The following is a 17,611-nucleotide window of genomic DNA, read 5'->3' as shown; positions in this document are numbered from 1 at the left end:
AAGAAAGAAATCAAGTTTAGTAGGAATAATGGCAAAAATAATAAACTGATTTCTGAAATCCATTAAATAGAAAGTTATTAATGCAAAGAATCAATGAAACAAAGAATTAGCTGTTTGAGAAAATTGTAAGATGAACAAATCCTAATCCAAACTGACTGAAACACAGAGGGAATTAAAAACATCATCAAGGAAAAGAAGAACATAGCAATGAGCACTGAGGAAATCCAAGGAAGCATAAAGGCATAATTGAAAAACATATACTCTACCAAAATGAAAAATATAAAAGAAATGAATAATTTTCTCAATAGGTACCACTTACTAAAGTTAAATAAAAGTAAAATAAACAATTTTTAAAACCCTATAACTCCTAAACTCAAAAAAAAAAAAAGGAGCCAGTCATTAAAAATCTCACAATAATAAAAAGGCCCAGGGTCAGATGGTTTTAGCACAAAATTCCATGAGAATTTCAATGATGACATAACATCAGTACTCCTCAAATTATTCCACAAAATAGAAACAGAAAGAACTTTGCCAAATTCTTTTTATGAGGCCACAGTCACACTGATACACAAACCACTCAACAGAGAAAGAGAATTACAGGCCAATTTTCTTTAAAGCATATATTGCAAAAATACTCAATAAAATAATTATAAACTAAACAAAAAGAAAGGTTAAAAACACATGAACATCCCATTTGATACAGAAAAGGCCTTTGACAAGTATCCCACATCCCTTCATGATAAACGTCATGGATGGATACAAGAAAACAAGGGATATTTCATGCAATGTCCATCAAGCATGTAGCCAGCATAAAATTAAATGGAGAGAAACTCAAAGCAATTCCACTGAAATCAGAAACAAGACTAGAAGAAAGGGTTGTGGAGGATTAACCGTGAAGGGTGATATCATTTGAAATGTAAATGAATAAATGATTAATGAAAAAATGCCAGAGGGAAAAAATGTAAAAATAAAGTGAAAGTTACTGATTTTTTATATAAAAGTTTAGACTTGTGATTTTTAAAGATTTTTATAAAATTACTTTTTTAAGATAAATCGTAAAATAATAAAATGATTTGTAACTGCGAATTGTAGCCTGCCAGTAAGAGAACTGGCTGGGGAAAAAAATGCCTTGCTTGCTTACACTTAATTTTTAACAAGTTGTTTAGACAAGAATTATGTGGATTCTTTGGAATAATGTAAAATGTTTAATCATGTAAGGGTATTGAGAAACATGATCGGTTGTTTTTTGTTTTTTGGTTTTTTTCTTATACTTACTGTAATCATTCACTTAAGGAAGAAAGAATGTAACTACACTGTAAGTTTTACACTGCTTGAGAGATTTTACTGGGAAATATAAGCTATGGAAGAAAAATAAAGTTGTTGGAGCCATGCTTCATCCACTGGGGTGAGTGTGTGAGTGTATGTGTGTGTGTGTGTGTGTGTGTGTGTGTGTGTGTGTGTGTGTGTGTTTCTACCCTTTTTCACTGGGCCCTAGAGAATTAAGTTTTGCTCCCTCAGAAAAGTCTGCTGAGTGATTAATCACTGACACTACACGTCCCCCTCAGGACCTAATATGTTAAAGCTGGACTTTGGTACATACATAAACCTTAAAATCTAATATTCACATATAGGAAAAAATATGCAATGTCTGTCCCTTTGAATCTGAGTTACCTTGCTCAGGATGAGCGTTTCTAATCTGTTGGTTTCATTTTTCTTGACAGCTGAATATAACAATGTGTAAATGTGCTATATTTCCATTATCTATCAGTTGAACATCTAAGCTGTTTCCCGTTTCTGATTATTATGAATAGCACAACAATGACCATGGTTGGTCAAGTAGCTCTGCAGTGAGATGTGGAGTCCATTTAGTATATGCCCTGAATGATAGAACTGGATCTTGAGATAGATTGATTTTTCAGCTTAAAGAATGAGAGAAAATATATACATCATTTATTTTGCTAAAGGATGATATTCCAAATATGTAGGACCATAATTGCCCAGGGCTATGGAGGAAGGGTTGAAGGAGCTTCGACCTTAGATGCCTCTCATGAGGATGGCAGGAGCTGGCTACCTCCCCCTCCCAACCTCATGCCATAAAGTCAGCTGCCCCTCCATCAACTCTAGTAAGAATTTATTACCCTAACAGTTATCAAGCTCCACACTTTGACCTCATAAGGTTCCCCTACACACACCCAGACCCTACAGCCCCTGAGTATGCAGATAAATCATCTAACACCCCTAGCTTTGCCAATGATACAGAGCCACACAACCCTTGCCCCAGAAACCCTGGCCACCTCCCCAGGGACATAAATACCCTTTTATCCCCATCTCCAATAAATGAGCCTGTTCTCTGAAGCTGTTCCCAAGTGTGTTTATTTTCCGTACACTCATCACCTACTGAGATGCTGCACAGCATGGACCTGTGCCTGGATAAGCATCCCTTCCTCCAGCCCACTCAGTGTACAATGGGCCTGGCTACCCTGAGTGAGAAGCAGACATGGGCCAGCACAAATATATCAAGAACGCAGCTCAGTAACAAGAAAAAAATAACCTAATTCTAAGATGAGCTAAACCCTGAATATACATTTTCCAAAAGTATATAAATGCCCCAAAGGCATATAAAAAAGATAATTCATTACACATAATGCAAACTAAATGCAAATGCAAACTAAACAGCATTGATAGTGTTTCATCCCAAAAGGGGGTAAAGAATACAGAAAACAGTTGGTGTAAATGGAAATGTTTATAGACATTACACATAAGTGAGGAGATTCCTGAACAAATTTAAAATAGAACCATGGTAACCCTAGTAACATTCTTAATAATTTTAGGTTCAAATGATGCAAAAAAAAAAATGACTCAGACAGATACTAGCACTTCCTTATTTACTGTAGTGTTATTCTTGGTTATCTAAGATACATAATCACTACAAGTACTTATCAAAGAATGAACCATTAAAAAAGTACGTGCTATGATATGTGATAAATTATATTATTTAATCATAAAAGGAATGAAATATAACAACATGTTTAAGTCTAAAAGGTAACACATTATCTGAAATAAATGAGGCACAGAATGACAAATAATATATAACTCATAAGCAAAATATTCTAAAATATTTGAACTCACAAAAGTAGAGGGAAGGATTTTTTCCTTTTTTTGAAAATAAATTCTTTTCTCATACAAATATCCTGATAATAGTTCCTCCTCCCTCTACTCCTTCCAGTTTTTTCCCACCCCACACCCTTGAATATGTTCTATTTTTTTTCTTTCACTAGAAAAGAACACATTTCTAAGATATAACAAACATATCAAAATGAAATATAATAAAATGAAGCAAAACTAACATATTGAAGTTACCAGGTTTAAGAAGTGGAAGGAAGGATTAATGAGATGTTGCTCAATAAATATAAACTTTAGTGAAATAGGAAGAAAAAGTTCAAGAGCTCATCTTTAAACACTGTTTCTATAATTTATAGCACAGTGTAGTGTTTTGAAAAGCATTGGATGTTTACTTAAAATGTTTTAGAATAAAAACATGTGAAGAATATTTGCTAATTTTCACATGGACCACACCACAGTTTCTACTTATTTCAGAACATCAATGCATGCATGTGGTTGTATCAACAAACAACAAATAACTAGGAAGTGTCTATGCAGAGGTTCTTGGCCCTGGTGCTAATACCACATATGAGTTTCATCATGTGCAACAGGCCAAAAATGAAACAGAATAATCATAGAAGAGAGGGTAGAAAGAAACTATAAGAAACAGATACCATAGACTACAAGAAAAATGTTTTCCATATACAACAGAGAAATTGTGCATATGAATTCACAGCAGTTATAACAGCATATGCCAACATATCTACAACCTCAGACCAGACAGAATACTATCATAGAGAAGGAAGAATGGCTAAAAGGTCCCATCCCTATCTGAAGCCACTAGTGCTGGTTGATAGCTTCTGGGAGAGTCTATTTTCTTTCTTTATTTCTTTCTCTCTTTCTTTCTTTCTTTCTTTCTTTCTTTTTTTATACTTAAAATATTTTTATTAGATATTCTTTATTTACATGTAAATTTCTCCTTTCGCAGTTTCCCCTCCAAAAAACAAACAAAAACAACAAGAACAGACCCCTGTTGCCTCCCCCCTCCCCATGCCTGCCACCCCACCCTCTCCTACTTATTGACCCTGACATTCCCCTACACTGGGGCACAGAACCTTCACAGGGTCCTCTCCTCCTATAGATGATCGAATTTGCAATCCTCTACTATACACATGCTGCCAGAACAATCAGACCCACCATGTGCAGTCCTTAGTTGGTGGTTGACACCCTGGGAGCTCTGAGGGTACTAGTTAGTTCATATTGTTGTTCGTCGAGAGTCTATTTTCTTGAAGGGTGTGATTCTTAATAGGTAAACCTTACTAAACTTTACTTCAGTGGATGCCCATGTACCCAAAAATATATGGAAAGCACAAATTATGTTCAATGGCTTTAAAACAAAAACAAGAATACTAAGTTGCATAGGTAGAAAAAGGGGGAACATCTGGGAGGGTTTGGAAAAAGAATAGTATGATTTGAATACATTATACAAATTCTTATAATTAATTTTACAGTAAGTAAAAGTAGATAGATAGATAAATAGATAGATAGATAGATAGATAGATAGATAGATAGATAGATAGATAGATAGATAGGTAGGTAGGTAGGTAGGTAGGTAGGTAGGTAGGTAGGTAGGTAGGTAGGTAGATAGATAGATAGATAGATAGATAGATAGATAGATAGATGGATAGATAGATGGGTGGATAGATGGATGGATGGATAGACAGATAGGCATTGATTTGTTACATATCACAAATCTGTTGGTTATGAATAATATCTTCAGAAGCAATGGTGGTAGTAACTACTGGTCTAAAAGATATAACTTAGATATCTATTTGCCTCTTTCTTTTACCTGTTTTTCAAGTCATTGAAAGCTTTATAGAGAGTAACATCATTCCATTCTATGGTGGTGATCTCATTGTTCTGCATCCCAGCAAAGGCATAGATCAGGTGAGTACACAGGCAGGGGTCAATGTCATCAGGCTTGAAGCTCCCAAGACCTGGCCGATACTGGGCCCAGTTGCTGAAGTAGCATACCAGATTGTAGGCAGACCCTGTGGTGATTAGGAATAAGTATGATGGCTTGGTATATTTGGTACTGAACTGTGAAAACAGTTGGGGTTCTGCTTCTGTTACCCACACTTCCTCAGAGCCCTGATCTCCAAGTATAGGTGACTACTGGGAGCACTGTTACAAAGAAATTAAGAGATGGTAAAAATACATTTGAGGATCTTGAAACAAACATACTCATAGTTCAAGAAGCTCAGTAGTCTCATAAAGACTAGTGAGTGGATGAGAATTATAAACTCATAGGTGGTCAAGCTACAGAAACTAACAATAACAGCTGAGTTAAAAGTCTACTCCTCCATAAGGCAAACCCATCTCTCTTTCTCTAATATGTTTTATCTCCTGGTACATTTTTTCCAAATACTAGAAAGTATTTTTACTTAATTATATTAATCAGACAGTTGCATTATGTAACTTAAGATGTTTAAGTTTTATGGTAGTCAATTGTTTTGTCAAAAGTAGAACATAGAATCAGCAACTTACCCAGCTGAGCATTCAGCAGAAGAGCCAGGCCTAAAAAGAGAAAACAGATATTTATTTTGAAGCAGTTGCCTGAATCTTCTAGGATATAACTCTAGAGTTTATGGTCCATCCTGCTTGCCATGTGCTGTGACAGTCCAAGTGAAACTTTGCAGTTGTGTAACGGGGTGACCTTTTCAGTAAACATTCTTTGATTTATACTTTACCACTTGGTCAAAAATGGACACTATCCTTTTTTACACTCTGCGCCATAAGTTTTGAAAATGTGAAGTCTACTAGGTGTAAAGCAGGACTGACTAAAATTGCTCCAAATTCACAGCACTCAGTGACCACAGAATCAAATGTGCCTCATTTCCCCGAGCTGATGTGCTCAGTACTTCTCCGTAACAGAGAAGGCATCCTCTAAAGTAAAGGGTTAAGCTAGAGGAACATGTTGGTAACATCTTCAGAGAAATTTTCCTAGAGAAGATATACCTCTAGATGCTTCTCCTTGGCTTCGACAGAGAACTTTCTTTAGACATTATCTCCCTCTATAGCCCAGGCTGCCTTTGACCTAAAGAACCTCCTGCCTGTGCCACTTGAGTACAGGGACCACAGGTTTGAATCACTGTCAAGAGAACTGGGCCACTTATCTCAGCATCTTTTATATACCAGGCTTTGGAAACCCTTTGAAAAAAAGGCTTTAAAGCATAGCAAAGTTTCTAAAGCACAAATCTAGGGCATCTTGTAAGTTTTAGACATGAATTGGTTCTAAACAACTACTGAATCGATCACTTATTGAATGTGTGGAAGTGACAGTTATGCCATCATCATCTCAGCAGAATGATAAAGGAAAATAAATAATCCAGCAGAAAGCAGAGCAAAGAAAACTTGTATATCTCTGTAAAGATTGCTACTGGTTTTTTGTTGGTTTATTTTTGTATTATCTCCAAAGGAACTACTTCCTATTTACAGAGAAGTAAATAAAAATATTAATTTAAGGCAGGTGGTGCAGGAAGATTAGTAGGGAAAATGGATGACTGGAAATGACAGGAAAGAGTAAGACAGGTACTGAAAGACATACCATGACAGCGATGCAAGCTTTGAGATCAAGAGAAAGACTTATTGTATGAGGAAAGAACATTTGTAATGAGAAGAAAGAAACAAAAAGGTCAGACTGTCATGCACTGACTGTTTCCTGGTTATGAGATCCTAAGAGGAAAGGACACACAGAAAGGCCAAAGCTCTGACTCTGACAAAAGACTCACCTGTAACAAGAAGTAGCTTTGCCATGATTCCTTCAGTACTGCTCCAGAGGAACCTCAAAGGGCTTTTTATATCACCTGAGTGTTTACTTATCACATGGCTTTCTAAATGGACAGAATGTAACCAATCCATGTATGTGACTAATCACTAAATTCCCAGATCTCCCCTGTAGATTTGGCTGCTTACATCTCTCACCTCTGTCATTACCTTTCCTGCCTATATGGACAAAATAAGACCATGTCTCCATAGAAGGGTCATGTAGACCAATAGAAACAACCTTGAATCTTAATAGCATTTTTGGCAGTTCCCAGTGTGGAGAAACACCTGTTCATATACTGACGTTCTTTCATTTTGTGGACATTTCATACCTGGCATAAAAGAATGTTCTTATTGGAAAGTAAACACCAAAAACTTTTGGAAATCATTAGCTGCTTTAAAACTGTTTTCTTTTATGGAATTTTAATATGCACCATGTACAATCTGTGCCTAAAGAACTTCTCCTCTTCAAGGGACGCTTCCTATACATTCTGCCTATTCCTGTCCTTAAGAGTGACTCCAAGTTAAAATTATAAGGTAATTTGGTTTAAAATTCTATAAATGAAAAAAAATCCTGATTTATCATTCCTTCTAGTAGATTTCTACTCTTATTAATTCTTCCTGACAACTGCACTAATTTATAGCTATAAACATAAACATTTAGAAGGCAATTTGACACCATTTCCATTTTGCAAAAGATAGGTTCTCCAAACTCTTGATTAGTTTTAAAGTACCAGACATAAAGTCCCTCCTGTAGAACAGGCCTCAAATCCAACCACAAAGTCGTGGGTCAGCTCCGGAACATTCACTTCACACTGGTACCAATAAAGCCATCTTGCCTGACAGATCAGTATTAAAATATACATTTTCTACCAGCTTGCAAAATGAATAGCTTTTCTTCACCAGCAGCCCTCACACACAGTATGAAAGCTGGAAGCTTCCAGCTTAGCCCCAACTTGATTTCTTTGTACCCTCTAGCCACAGGGTGTAGTTTCTTCAGCAAGAAAGTCTAACAACCTAGTTCTAGTGAATAACCAAGAGCAATGGGAATAGCCTGAATTGTTTAGGGACTACCATGGCCTTCCTGATTAACAACTGTAGGATCGGGTTAGCACTGGGCTTTTGTTCATTTAACCTATGGCTTCTAGGAACATCATCCACAAACATGGGGTATTTCAGTTAAAATTTCTTTCTTAAAAGTTATTTGTTTAGGAAAAGCACAAAAATGTCAGTGGAAACCCCTATGGAAGAGATAGGGGAAGAACTGAAGAAGCTGAAGGGGATTGCAACTCCATAGGAAGACAACAGTTTCAATGAACTCAGACCCTCAGAGTTCACAGAAGCTAAGCTACGAACCAAAAAGCATACATGGGCTGGTCCATAGCCCTTGGCTGATAGGTAGTAGAGGACTGCCTTGTCTGGACTTCAGTGGAAGAGGATGTGCCTAATCCTAGAGAGACTTGATGCCCCAGGCAAGGGAGATATAGTGACAGGGTGAGCTTTGGGTGGGCAGGTGGGGAGGTGGGGAGCACCCTCTCAGAGTCAAAGGGGAGGGAGGATGGGGTGAAGAATTCTTGTGGGGAGACCAGGAAAGGGACAACATCTGGAATGTAAATAAATGAATGACAAAAAAGTGGCCACAGAGATACAAGGAATCTGAGGGCCCCATGGAGGAGGCTCTGAGGGGTGATACAAAAGCAGAAAAGGAGTCTGCTAGGCCAGCAATAGTTCCAAAACAACTAAGTGGGGGGGGGGAGCAAGTCTTATGAGAAGATACTTTTAAAATGTGGAGTCACGGAATTGGAAGGAAAGATGACAGAGAATTATAAATCTATACCCAGACTACAGGCACAGGTCATTCTTGATGAGCCTTGGGGTTACTGACACAAAACACAGGGAGATGTGTGTCAGCCTGAGGCTCCTGAAGAAACAGATCATTGCTGAATAGGGCCAGGTCTAGGCCCAAAGGCCAACCAGCCACTAACATGGAGCTGCTGCAGCTGCCCACACTGCTTGCCCTGCTAGAGGACAGAGAGTGTGGGGCAGCAGTGCTGCAGTGTAAAGGTCAAGCCTGGTGGGCCTCGGTTTGGCAGACCTCACATTGAGGGCAGAGAACTGAGCAACAGCCAGGAACTAACACAAAAACTGCACCTGACACCCTGCCTGTGTGTGGGGTGTATCTGTGTGTGTGTGTGTGTGTGTGTGTGTGTGTGTGTGTGTGTGTGTGTGTGTGTGATGTATGTATGTATGTATGTATGTATGTATGTATGTATGTATAGGACAACATACGAAACACTATGACACACTCCAATTTCCAATGCCACTACAATGAACAAATATTCAATAGAGAAATGGGAAAGATAGAGGAATGGAAGAGTGAACAGTGGAGAGAGGTAGAACTAGAGACTCGAAGGTCATGATAGGTATAAGAGAAAGCCTGGAGCTTGCACTCTGACTCAGTCCCCAATATGCTGCCCAGATGCATGATTGCCCTGGTCCTAAGCAACAAACAGATGTCCAGGATGAAGAATTATTTATTTTCTGGATTGGACCTCCTCAAAAGACCTCTCTGGTCTGTGCTGTTACTGAAGGTTATTTTGATATCTGTGGTCTGCTTCCCCAGGCCCTGTTGAAGCTCAAAGTTCATGTAAGTGTACATGGTCTTACAGCACCTGGGAGCCATGTTGATTTCTCTAGCCTGAAGACTATTCAGATGTCCCTGGTCTGGCCACCTCCAGAGGCTTTATTGATGCCTACGGTCTCTGCTGCCACTGAGGATCATGTCTGGGTCCATGGTTCAACTGCAGCAAGGGTTTGTGGTGATATCCGAGGCCCCTACTACCACAGAAGGTCATGTAGATGTCTCTGGTCTGTACTGATGCCTGAAGCCATGTTACTTATGAGGGCTTGGGGGGGGTTGTTGATGTGAGTGTCCTGTGCTGCCATCTGAGACTATGTTTATGCCCTTGTCCTGTGCTGACACCAAGGCCTATGATGGTGTCTGTGGTCTGTGTAGCAGCAGAGGACTCTATTGCTGTCTGTAGTCTATATCAGGGAGCTGATGTGGAAGATCATGTGGAAATCCATGGTCTGTGCTGTCATCAGAAACCATGTGAAAGTCCATGATCAGTGTTCCCACTGACTGTAAAGGGCAATGAAGCTACTTTTGCCATGGTATTGATGACTTCATAATTATAGTTGAGAACAATGAACATAGAAAGCTTCTGTGACAACGCCTACCTCCACCCCTTCACAACCTCTTTAAAAAAGTAACAGCCTAAACAGAAAACGATCCAAGAGAACTCCTAAAAAATGCTAAGGTTACTGAAGTGTAGCTCTCTCCAACTGAAGGATGCTGGTGGGGGTCCAGGTGGGAAAGGATTGAGTTTTCTTTTAGTGCTGGCTTTCAAGAAATTAACCATGCTCTGTGAGTGTATAGGCAACACAAATTGTACCCAATTCCTCTTCTTTCTCATCCTCTTTCTCCTCCTCTTTCTCCTTTTCCTCCTCCTTCTAATCCTCCTCCTCCTTTCTCCTTTTTTCTCCTCTTCCTCCTCCTCCTTCTCAGCCTCCTCCTTTTCTCCTCCTCTTCCTCCTTCTCTCTTTCCCCCTTCTTTTCCTCCTTCTCCTCTTCTTCTTCCTCTTCTGTTTGGGAGGGAAAGTCACAAGAGTGGGAAGGCAGACCTGGGAGGACTAGGAAATGAGTGTGCTAGGGGGTTTGTGATGTGAATTTTTTTTAGTATAGAATAGAGTTTATTTAGGGCATGGGGAGGGGAATTAAGAGGGTAGCAGAAGCAGAGAAAGGCAGAGAAGAGAGAGTAGAGAAGTAAGGGCCAGCCATGACCATGTGGAGAGGGGGAAGGAAATGGGGAGAGAGGAGGAACAAAGGGGCAAGAGGCAAGGTGGAGAAGCAGGAGTAAGAGGTGATGTGAAATTCTTAATTAATAAAATTATTATGAAAAATCATGTATGTTAAGTTACAGAGTAATATATTTCCATATAGTTTTTCATGAATCTTAAATTTTGTTTAGTGATCCTTATACAAACATGCACACACACACCCACAAACACACACATACACACACATTATTTTCTCTCATTCATGCCACCATTTCATCCTAGTTTAAATCTTTCCACTTGCAGAATTTCTCTCTTTAGTTCCATAGCATCTGTTCTGTCATATGAGTTCTACCTTTTTTTAAGGCCTGTCCCCAATCCCAGAAGGTGATTTATAGCTTACTGGCCTCTGTAGACATTCCAAATTAAATTTACAAATCTAAAAATCCAAAGCTAAAACCTGTGTGTGATAGAAAACATGGCATTCATCTCTATGGAGCTAAGTTGACTAGTCTATTTCCCACTTTCATCTATTTCCCTACAAATAGTCCCTTATATGTACCACATTTTTGTTATCTATTCATCAGTTGATATATATCTGGCCAATTTTATTTTCAAGCTGTATGAAATATTGCAATGATGAGAGTGGGCATGTCTTTGGAGTAAGTGAACTTTTGGGTACATGTCCAGTGGTTGGGCTGGTTATATTATAACTTCATATTTACCTTTTTTTGAAACCTATGTATTGAGTTCTATTATGTCTGTACCAATTTACATTCCTTATAACAATAGTATATAATGGTTCCTCTTTCCCCACATTTTACACAGCATTTTTTGTCCTTTGTTTTCTGGATGGTAGCCATGTTGACTGTGGGTGTGATGGAATCTCAAAATACTACTTTTCTTTCTTTTTTTTGAGATTATATTATTACATCATTTCTCCCACTCCTTTCTGTTCTTCAAATCCTCCCATAGACCCCTCCTTGCTCTCTTTCAAATACATATGGATTTTTTTTTTATTACTTCTTGTTTTGGTTTGGTTTTTGGTTTTTGGTTTTTTGGTTTTTGTTTTTTGTTTTTTGTTTTTTGTTCTTCAAAACAGGGTTTCTCTGTGTTGCCTTGGCTGTCGTGAAACTCACTCTGTAGACCAGCCTGGCCTCGAACTCAGAAATCCGCCTGCCTCTGCCTCCCAAGTGCTGGGATTAAAGGTGTGTGCCACCACTGCCGGACTTATTACTTGTTGTTATATGGCGTGTGTGTGTGTGTGTGTGTGTGTGTGTGTGTGTGTGTGTGTGTATAAAAACATATACATTCCTAAATACAAGCTTCTCAGTCTATATAATTCTACTATATGGATGTTTTCAGTATTGGCCGTTTGGTTTTGGATAATCAATTGTTGTACTCTTTCCTGAAGAAGACTATTCCTCCTGCAGTTAGCATCCTTTAGTTGCCTGTAGTACTTTGTGCAACTTTGAAGTACCTATACAAAACTTCAAAACTAATGATTCACAAGGCAGATAATTTTCTTTTTTGAGAAAACTGTGCTGACATAAAAATTATTGCTTTAACCTTTTAATGAACTTATAGAGCTAGAAGATAGATGTTGAATGTTTAGTTAGGAACAGATCTTACTGGAAATACATATAAACATTTCTTCTGTACCTCCTTATTTGATTTATGATGAACTTTTAAAATGTAAAGATGTTTGGAATGACATGTGATCTTTATCTTGAGAAAGTGTTAAAAAAGTACAATAGGAAAGGGTCCCCTCTTTTTTCTCTCAGCAATAAAGATTCAAGCCTTTTTTTCAGAGTGTTTTACTCAATGAGAGTGGCTTTCTCTGGCTTCCAAGGAGTTAATGAACTCAGAGCCTCTAGTTAAATCAGAGAATGACCTATAAGAAAAGAACAAAGAGCCACTTCTTTACTTAATCCCTTACTGTTAAACAGCAGGTATTACTTGCCAGAAGCCAGTGATTTCTGGCCACAGAATAACTAAGTATTAAGAAAGGTAAATATTTCATCCAGATTATCCAGTTTTGTTGAGTATAGGCTTTTGTAGTAGGATTTCCTCAGTGTCTGTTGTTATGCCTGCCTTTTCATTTCTGATTTTGTTCATTTGGATACTGTCTCTGTGCCCTCTGGTTAGTCTAGCTAAGGGTTTGTCAATCTTGTTGATTTTCTCAATGAACCAGCTCCTGGTTTTGTTGATAATTTGTATAGTTCTCTTTGTTTCTGCTTGGTTGATTTCAGCCCTAAGTTTGATTATTTCCTTCCTGTCTTTGGATCCCTTTTCTCCTAACTGGGCTGCCTTGCTGAGCCCAATAGGAGAAGATGCACATATTCCTACTGCAACTAGATAAACCAAGGTGGGTTGATATCCATGAGAGCCTTTCCTTTTCTGAGCTTTTTCTGAGGATAACAGGGAGGTGCAGTGAGAAGGAGGTACTGGGAGGAGAGGAGAGAAAGGAAGCTATGATCAGGATGTAAAGAAAATTAATAAAAAAATGTTAAGGGTTAGAATGTATTACATATATGCAATATTTTAAATATATGTATTATTAGGAGTATATGAATAGATGTTAACAAACATCATCCAAACACACAGTTTGAACAGACTATGTCATAAACACTAGGTTTAAGCCATGGTCTGAGCTTTCAGCTGACTCTCACAAATTAAGTTGTGTATCAACAACTCAGTATAACAAGGTAGAATGCAACAGAAGTTCCTGCTTGTTTGTTTGTTTGTTCTGTTCTGTTCTGTTCTGTTCTGTTCTGTTTGTTTGAGACAGGATCAAAGTATATAACCCTGGCTTTTCTTTCAACTCACTATTAGACCATAATGGACAAAGATCCACCTGCATCTGCCTCTTAAGTGCTGGGGATTACAGGTATGCACGACCACACCCAGATCAATAAACATTCTAATATTCAAAAAGTTCTTGAATAAGTGAGGATAGAAAAATTGTAAAACACTGGAGTTGTTTATAGATAATTGTTCTCAAATAATGAATACAGACCATCCATGAGTAGCATGAATAGAAAAAGTATAAAATTGAAAGCAAAGAATCCAAACCATCTCTGAACATCTGAGCCTTTCAGCACTTGTTTCGAAATAAGGCTGTGAAACAGCAATTTTTGAAGTGTGTATACAGCAACCAGGATTTTCATACATTACTGGTGGCATAACATAATGATGCAAAATTCCACACAGTGAAATGCATGTAATGGGAAGGTTACTCTGTGAGTGAAATGTTCACCAGGCAAGCATGGAGACCTAAGTTCAGATCATCAGCATTTGTGTCAAACACAACACAGTAGTATGCTTCTGCAATTGCAGTGCTCCTACATCAAGATGAGATGTAGAGACAGGAGAATCCTTCAAATTTATGGACTCTGGCATATGTAGTAGCAAATAATAATAGGCCCTATCTCAAATAAAGTGTAGGTGAATGACTGTCAACAAAGGCAGTCTCTGAACTCTACATGTATGAAGCACACACACACACACAGCACACTCACTCATGCACACACATATGCACATGGTCACACATTCACATACACACATATGCACTCATGCATACACACACACTCATGCACACATGCACACACATGCACATGCATGCACATTATACAGTGTAAGGAGAAGTGAGGTCCTGAGTGAATATGGACTCTTGACATGAGCATAGCCTAAATATTAAGGAACCCAGTGACTCAGAGTTAGGGGATAGCAAAGCCTTCTCAGGTAATAGTCAGAGGCATATAGTGAAGTCTTCTAGTCTGAGTGAGAATGTACGGAAACACGATCAACCACAGCTTCCTCCTCCTGAATGGCTTCAGCCTGAGACTCCTTTAGAAGTGCTTCCTGCAGAGATTAGCTATAAATATACTGCCTCCATGTTCAACTGAATAGCATGAGTCTACCTCCTTATTCAGCTGTATACAATAAATCTGTATTTTCAATTCAGATGTATAAAATAAACCTGTCAAAGTTCTAGGTTGCTGGTGGTGGTAGTGTCTCTCCATCAGAACAGACAGACCACCTGACCCCAGCTCTTCTGTGCATGTGTCTGTGAGTCTGTCCCTCATTCATTCCTTCATCACTCTAGTCAAGTTTCTGGTACCTGGCTGTGAAAGATGTGACAATACACATAAACATACATTTTAAAAGGGGGAAATAGATCAGCTCTATGCTCTAATCATTGAAAATGAAATTAGATATCAACAGAAAAGCGTTGTTAAAAGTTGAAAGGGAGGTTATGCATAGTAGTCAGTACTTTAAAACAGCCCAGAGTCAATCAGTGGAAGTCCAAGTAGATAACATGTGGTGTGTGGCTAGTCAGTAATAAAACTTAACTTCTAAGCTTTCTGTTCTGGGTAAGTTATTATTTTACATTCCTTTCATTGAGTGATAGAACCATGTAGTAATTTGAACAAGGAAAATATAATATGCAGAATATTGACTGTAGCAAGATCTAACAAGAAACAGGGTAAAAGAATTCTGAAGGTTATGTAAATAAGAAATCTTGCTAAAAAAACAATACTTGTAAGGTTGAGGCGCAGAAAATAAAAATGAAATAAATACAGAAGAGGCCTCAGGGCCAAAGTTTAGATTTTCATTGGAGAAAGCACAACAGAAATCCAGAATGTAGAAAATTTCATGGAGATGCCATGATGATAAGATTCCTTGGGAAGATTCCTTTGCACAGCTGCAAGACATGCTCAGCAAGTCAGAGCTCCTGCAAATCTTCTTAAAGGTATTTAGATGAGATGCTGCCCTCCTGAACTCTGACAGGTACTATCCTGTAGAAGTCGCTTGCCAGTTACCCCAGAGATAATATAATAGGAAGCTGTAACTACTGTATGCTCCTGGCTGTCATGCTTCAACTTATCAGAGCAGACTATCCTTCTAGGGCCCTCCAGTGTCAATGCATAAGATTGTGACAGATAGAAGAGAAAAAACACAGCCTCTCAGATGTGAAACAACAGACAGGTCCCTTGATAACATGAAGTTGGGGGAGAAATTTGAAAGGAGAGGTCTGGAATCTGAGCTACTATGAGAGTCGGGAGACATAGCTAACCACACACATATCAAATGAGAACAAGAAGACATCAACTATTTGATGGGAGTGCACTAGTTACTGCATTACTTTATTGAACACAGTGTTTCTAGAAGACAGTCACTATAAGTTTCTTTTCCATAAGGAAATTAATAATCAAATATAATAAGTATCTTTGAAGGTTATAAAGTCAGATTTTGATACATCCATCCTCTGCACCCAGAAATCTCACTCCACAGCTTCACTATCTTGCTGCCCATTAGCAATACCCATACCAAAACAAATATTCCAAATCTGAGGCCTAGCAACTATTCTAAGACTTTCCTGTTGACTCCTGGTGTTGTAATACAAAAAGCTATATGACTGGTTTTGGTTGTTGCTGCATTCATAGTACAGAACTAAAAAACACAACCTGTCAATTAACCCAAGATTAATACTTGGTATGAATTGAATTAGTTGCCTTTTATAGACTATAAATGAGAGTGTATTGACCCTTTTAGTTATTTCTTTTATTTTTTTAAATTATGATGACATCATTTCCTTTTTCCTTTCCTGCTTCTAGACCTTACCTCATACCACTCCTTGTTCTTTTTCAAGGCCGTGGTCTAACTTCTCAATGAATTTCCTAAATTCAGAATGAGGAATTACCTATTATCAGTAACTGGTAGATTTGAGGCTGAATAGACTTCTACACATGAGCCATTTTGCATATGTTTTTGATAAATCCAGAAATGGATGAATATAACTGTTACATTGCTATTTTCCCTCTGATAGAGAAAATTCAGACTGTTAGCTGTCATATTAAAATATCATTATTTGACCTTGTATCATTCAACACTAATGAGAGACACAGATCTATAAAGTGTGTGCATATATAAATGGAGGGACCCACTTTATTGTACATATAGTTATTTTATAGTTCTTTTAACACCTTTTAGGAATAGATGCTGGGAAGTGAAAATAAAATCTGAGCCATAGACTCAGAACGTGGGAAAAGTTTTGTCTCTAGGGAAAGGCAACAGAATGGAAGAAGCTTATTGTGACATGGGGGCAGAAATTTGGGGTTTTCATAAATCCCTATGATATAAGAGAAAACAAGATAACAGACAAATTTAGATGTGTCCAGCTTTAGACAGGCATTCTGCTTGTTAAAGTTTTATATACAAAATGTTGATGCATAATCCTTACTAGCCTAGTACTCACTACTTAAACCTAGTTAGCATGGACCTCAGGTCAATACTCTTGCCGAGGCCTTCAAACTCAGAAATTACAAAACTGAGATAACTTGCCGGAGATTTTAGTCCAATAGAAGATAAAAAACCCATGTATAAATATTCTACAATAATTACTTGTAGAATGTTTATTAATGTCTTGATTCTTTTTTTTAAGATTTATTTATTTCATGTATGTGAGTACACTGTCACTGTTTTCAGACACACCAGAAGAGGGTATCAGATGCCCATTACAGATGGTTGTGAGCCACCATGTGGTTGCTGGGAATTGAACCCAGGTCCTCTGGAAGAACAGTCAGTGCTCTTAACCACTAAGACTTCTCTCCAACCCCCAATGTCTTGATTCTTACCAAACACTTTGTTTAATGCTTAAAACTGCCATTCAGGTTAACATTAGTTTTCTATTTTACAAATTTGGAAACTACATCTATCAAACCTTTCCTACTCCTCACACCTAACATGTGGTGATAACAGTTAGAAGCTTAACAATAGCTGGGTCCTCCGGTAGTACTATGTCCAATTTCTGGATGAACTGCCAAACTGATTTCCAGAGTGG

At 38.1% G+C, this 17,611-nt stretch overlaps 1 protein-coding gene across 2 annotated transcripts in view; it reads right to left on the bottom strand.

Annotated features, from left to right (window-relative positions):
* Window positions 1-10,056, bottom strand: part of LOC116094235 (acidic mammalian chitinase) — a 27,283-nt gene extending 17,227 nt beyond the window's left edge. The window contains exons 1-3 of one of the 2 annotated variants that reach the window (XM_031376146.1): window positions 9,600-10,056; window positions 5,650-5,679; window positions 4,952-5,153 (exon numbers count right to left, since the gene is read on the bottom strand). In XM_031376146.1, coding sequence (XP_031232006.1) covers window positions 4,952-5,028 — 77 coding nt within the window. In that variant the 5' untranslated portion in view covers window positions 5,029-5,153; window positions 5,650-5,679; window positions 9,600-10,056. Of the gene's footprint in view, window positions 1-4,951; window positions 5,154-5,649; window positions 5,680-6,893; window positions 6,964-9,599 lie in introns of those variants that run through there. The other variant, XM_031376145.1, reaches the window with a different exon arrangement.
* Window positions 10,057-17,611: the final 7,555 nt, after the last annotated feature.

Source organism: Mastomys coucha, unplaced genomic scaffold (genome assembly GCF_008632895.1).
Source record: "Mastomys coucha isolate ucsf_1 unplaced genomic scaffold, UCSF_Mcou_1 pScaffold16, whole genome shotgun sequence".
NCBI classification, from domain to species: domain Eukaryota; kingdom Metazoa; phylum Chordata; class Mammalia; order Rodentia; family Muridae; genus Mastomys; species Mastomys coucha.
The sequence above is the reverse complement of the archived record's forward strand: the minus strand, read 5'-3'. Positions and strand labels throughout refer to the sequence as shown.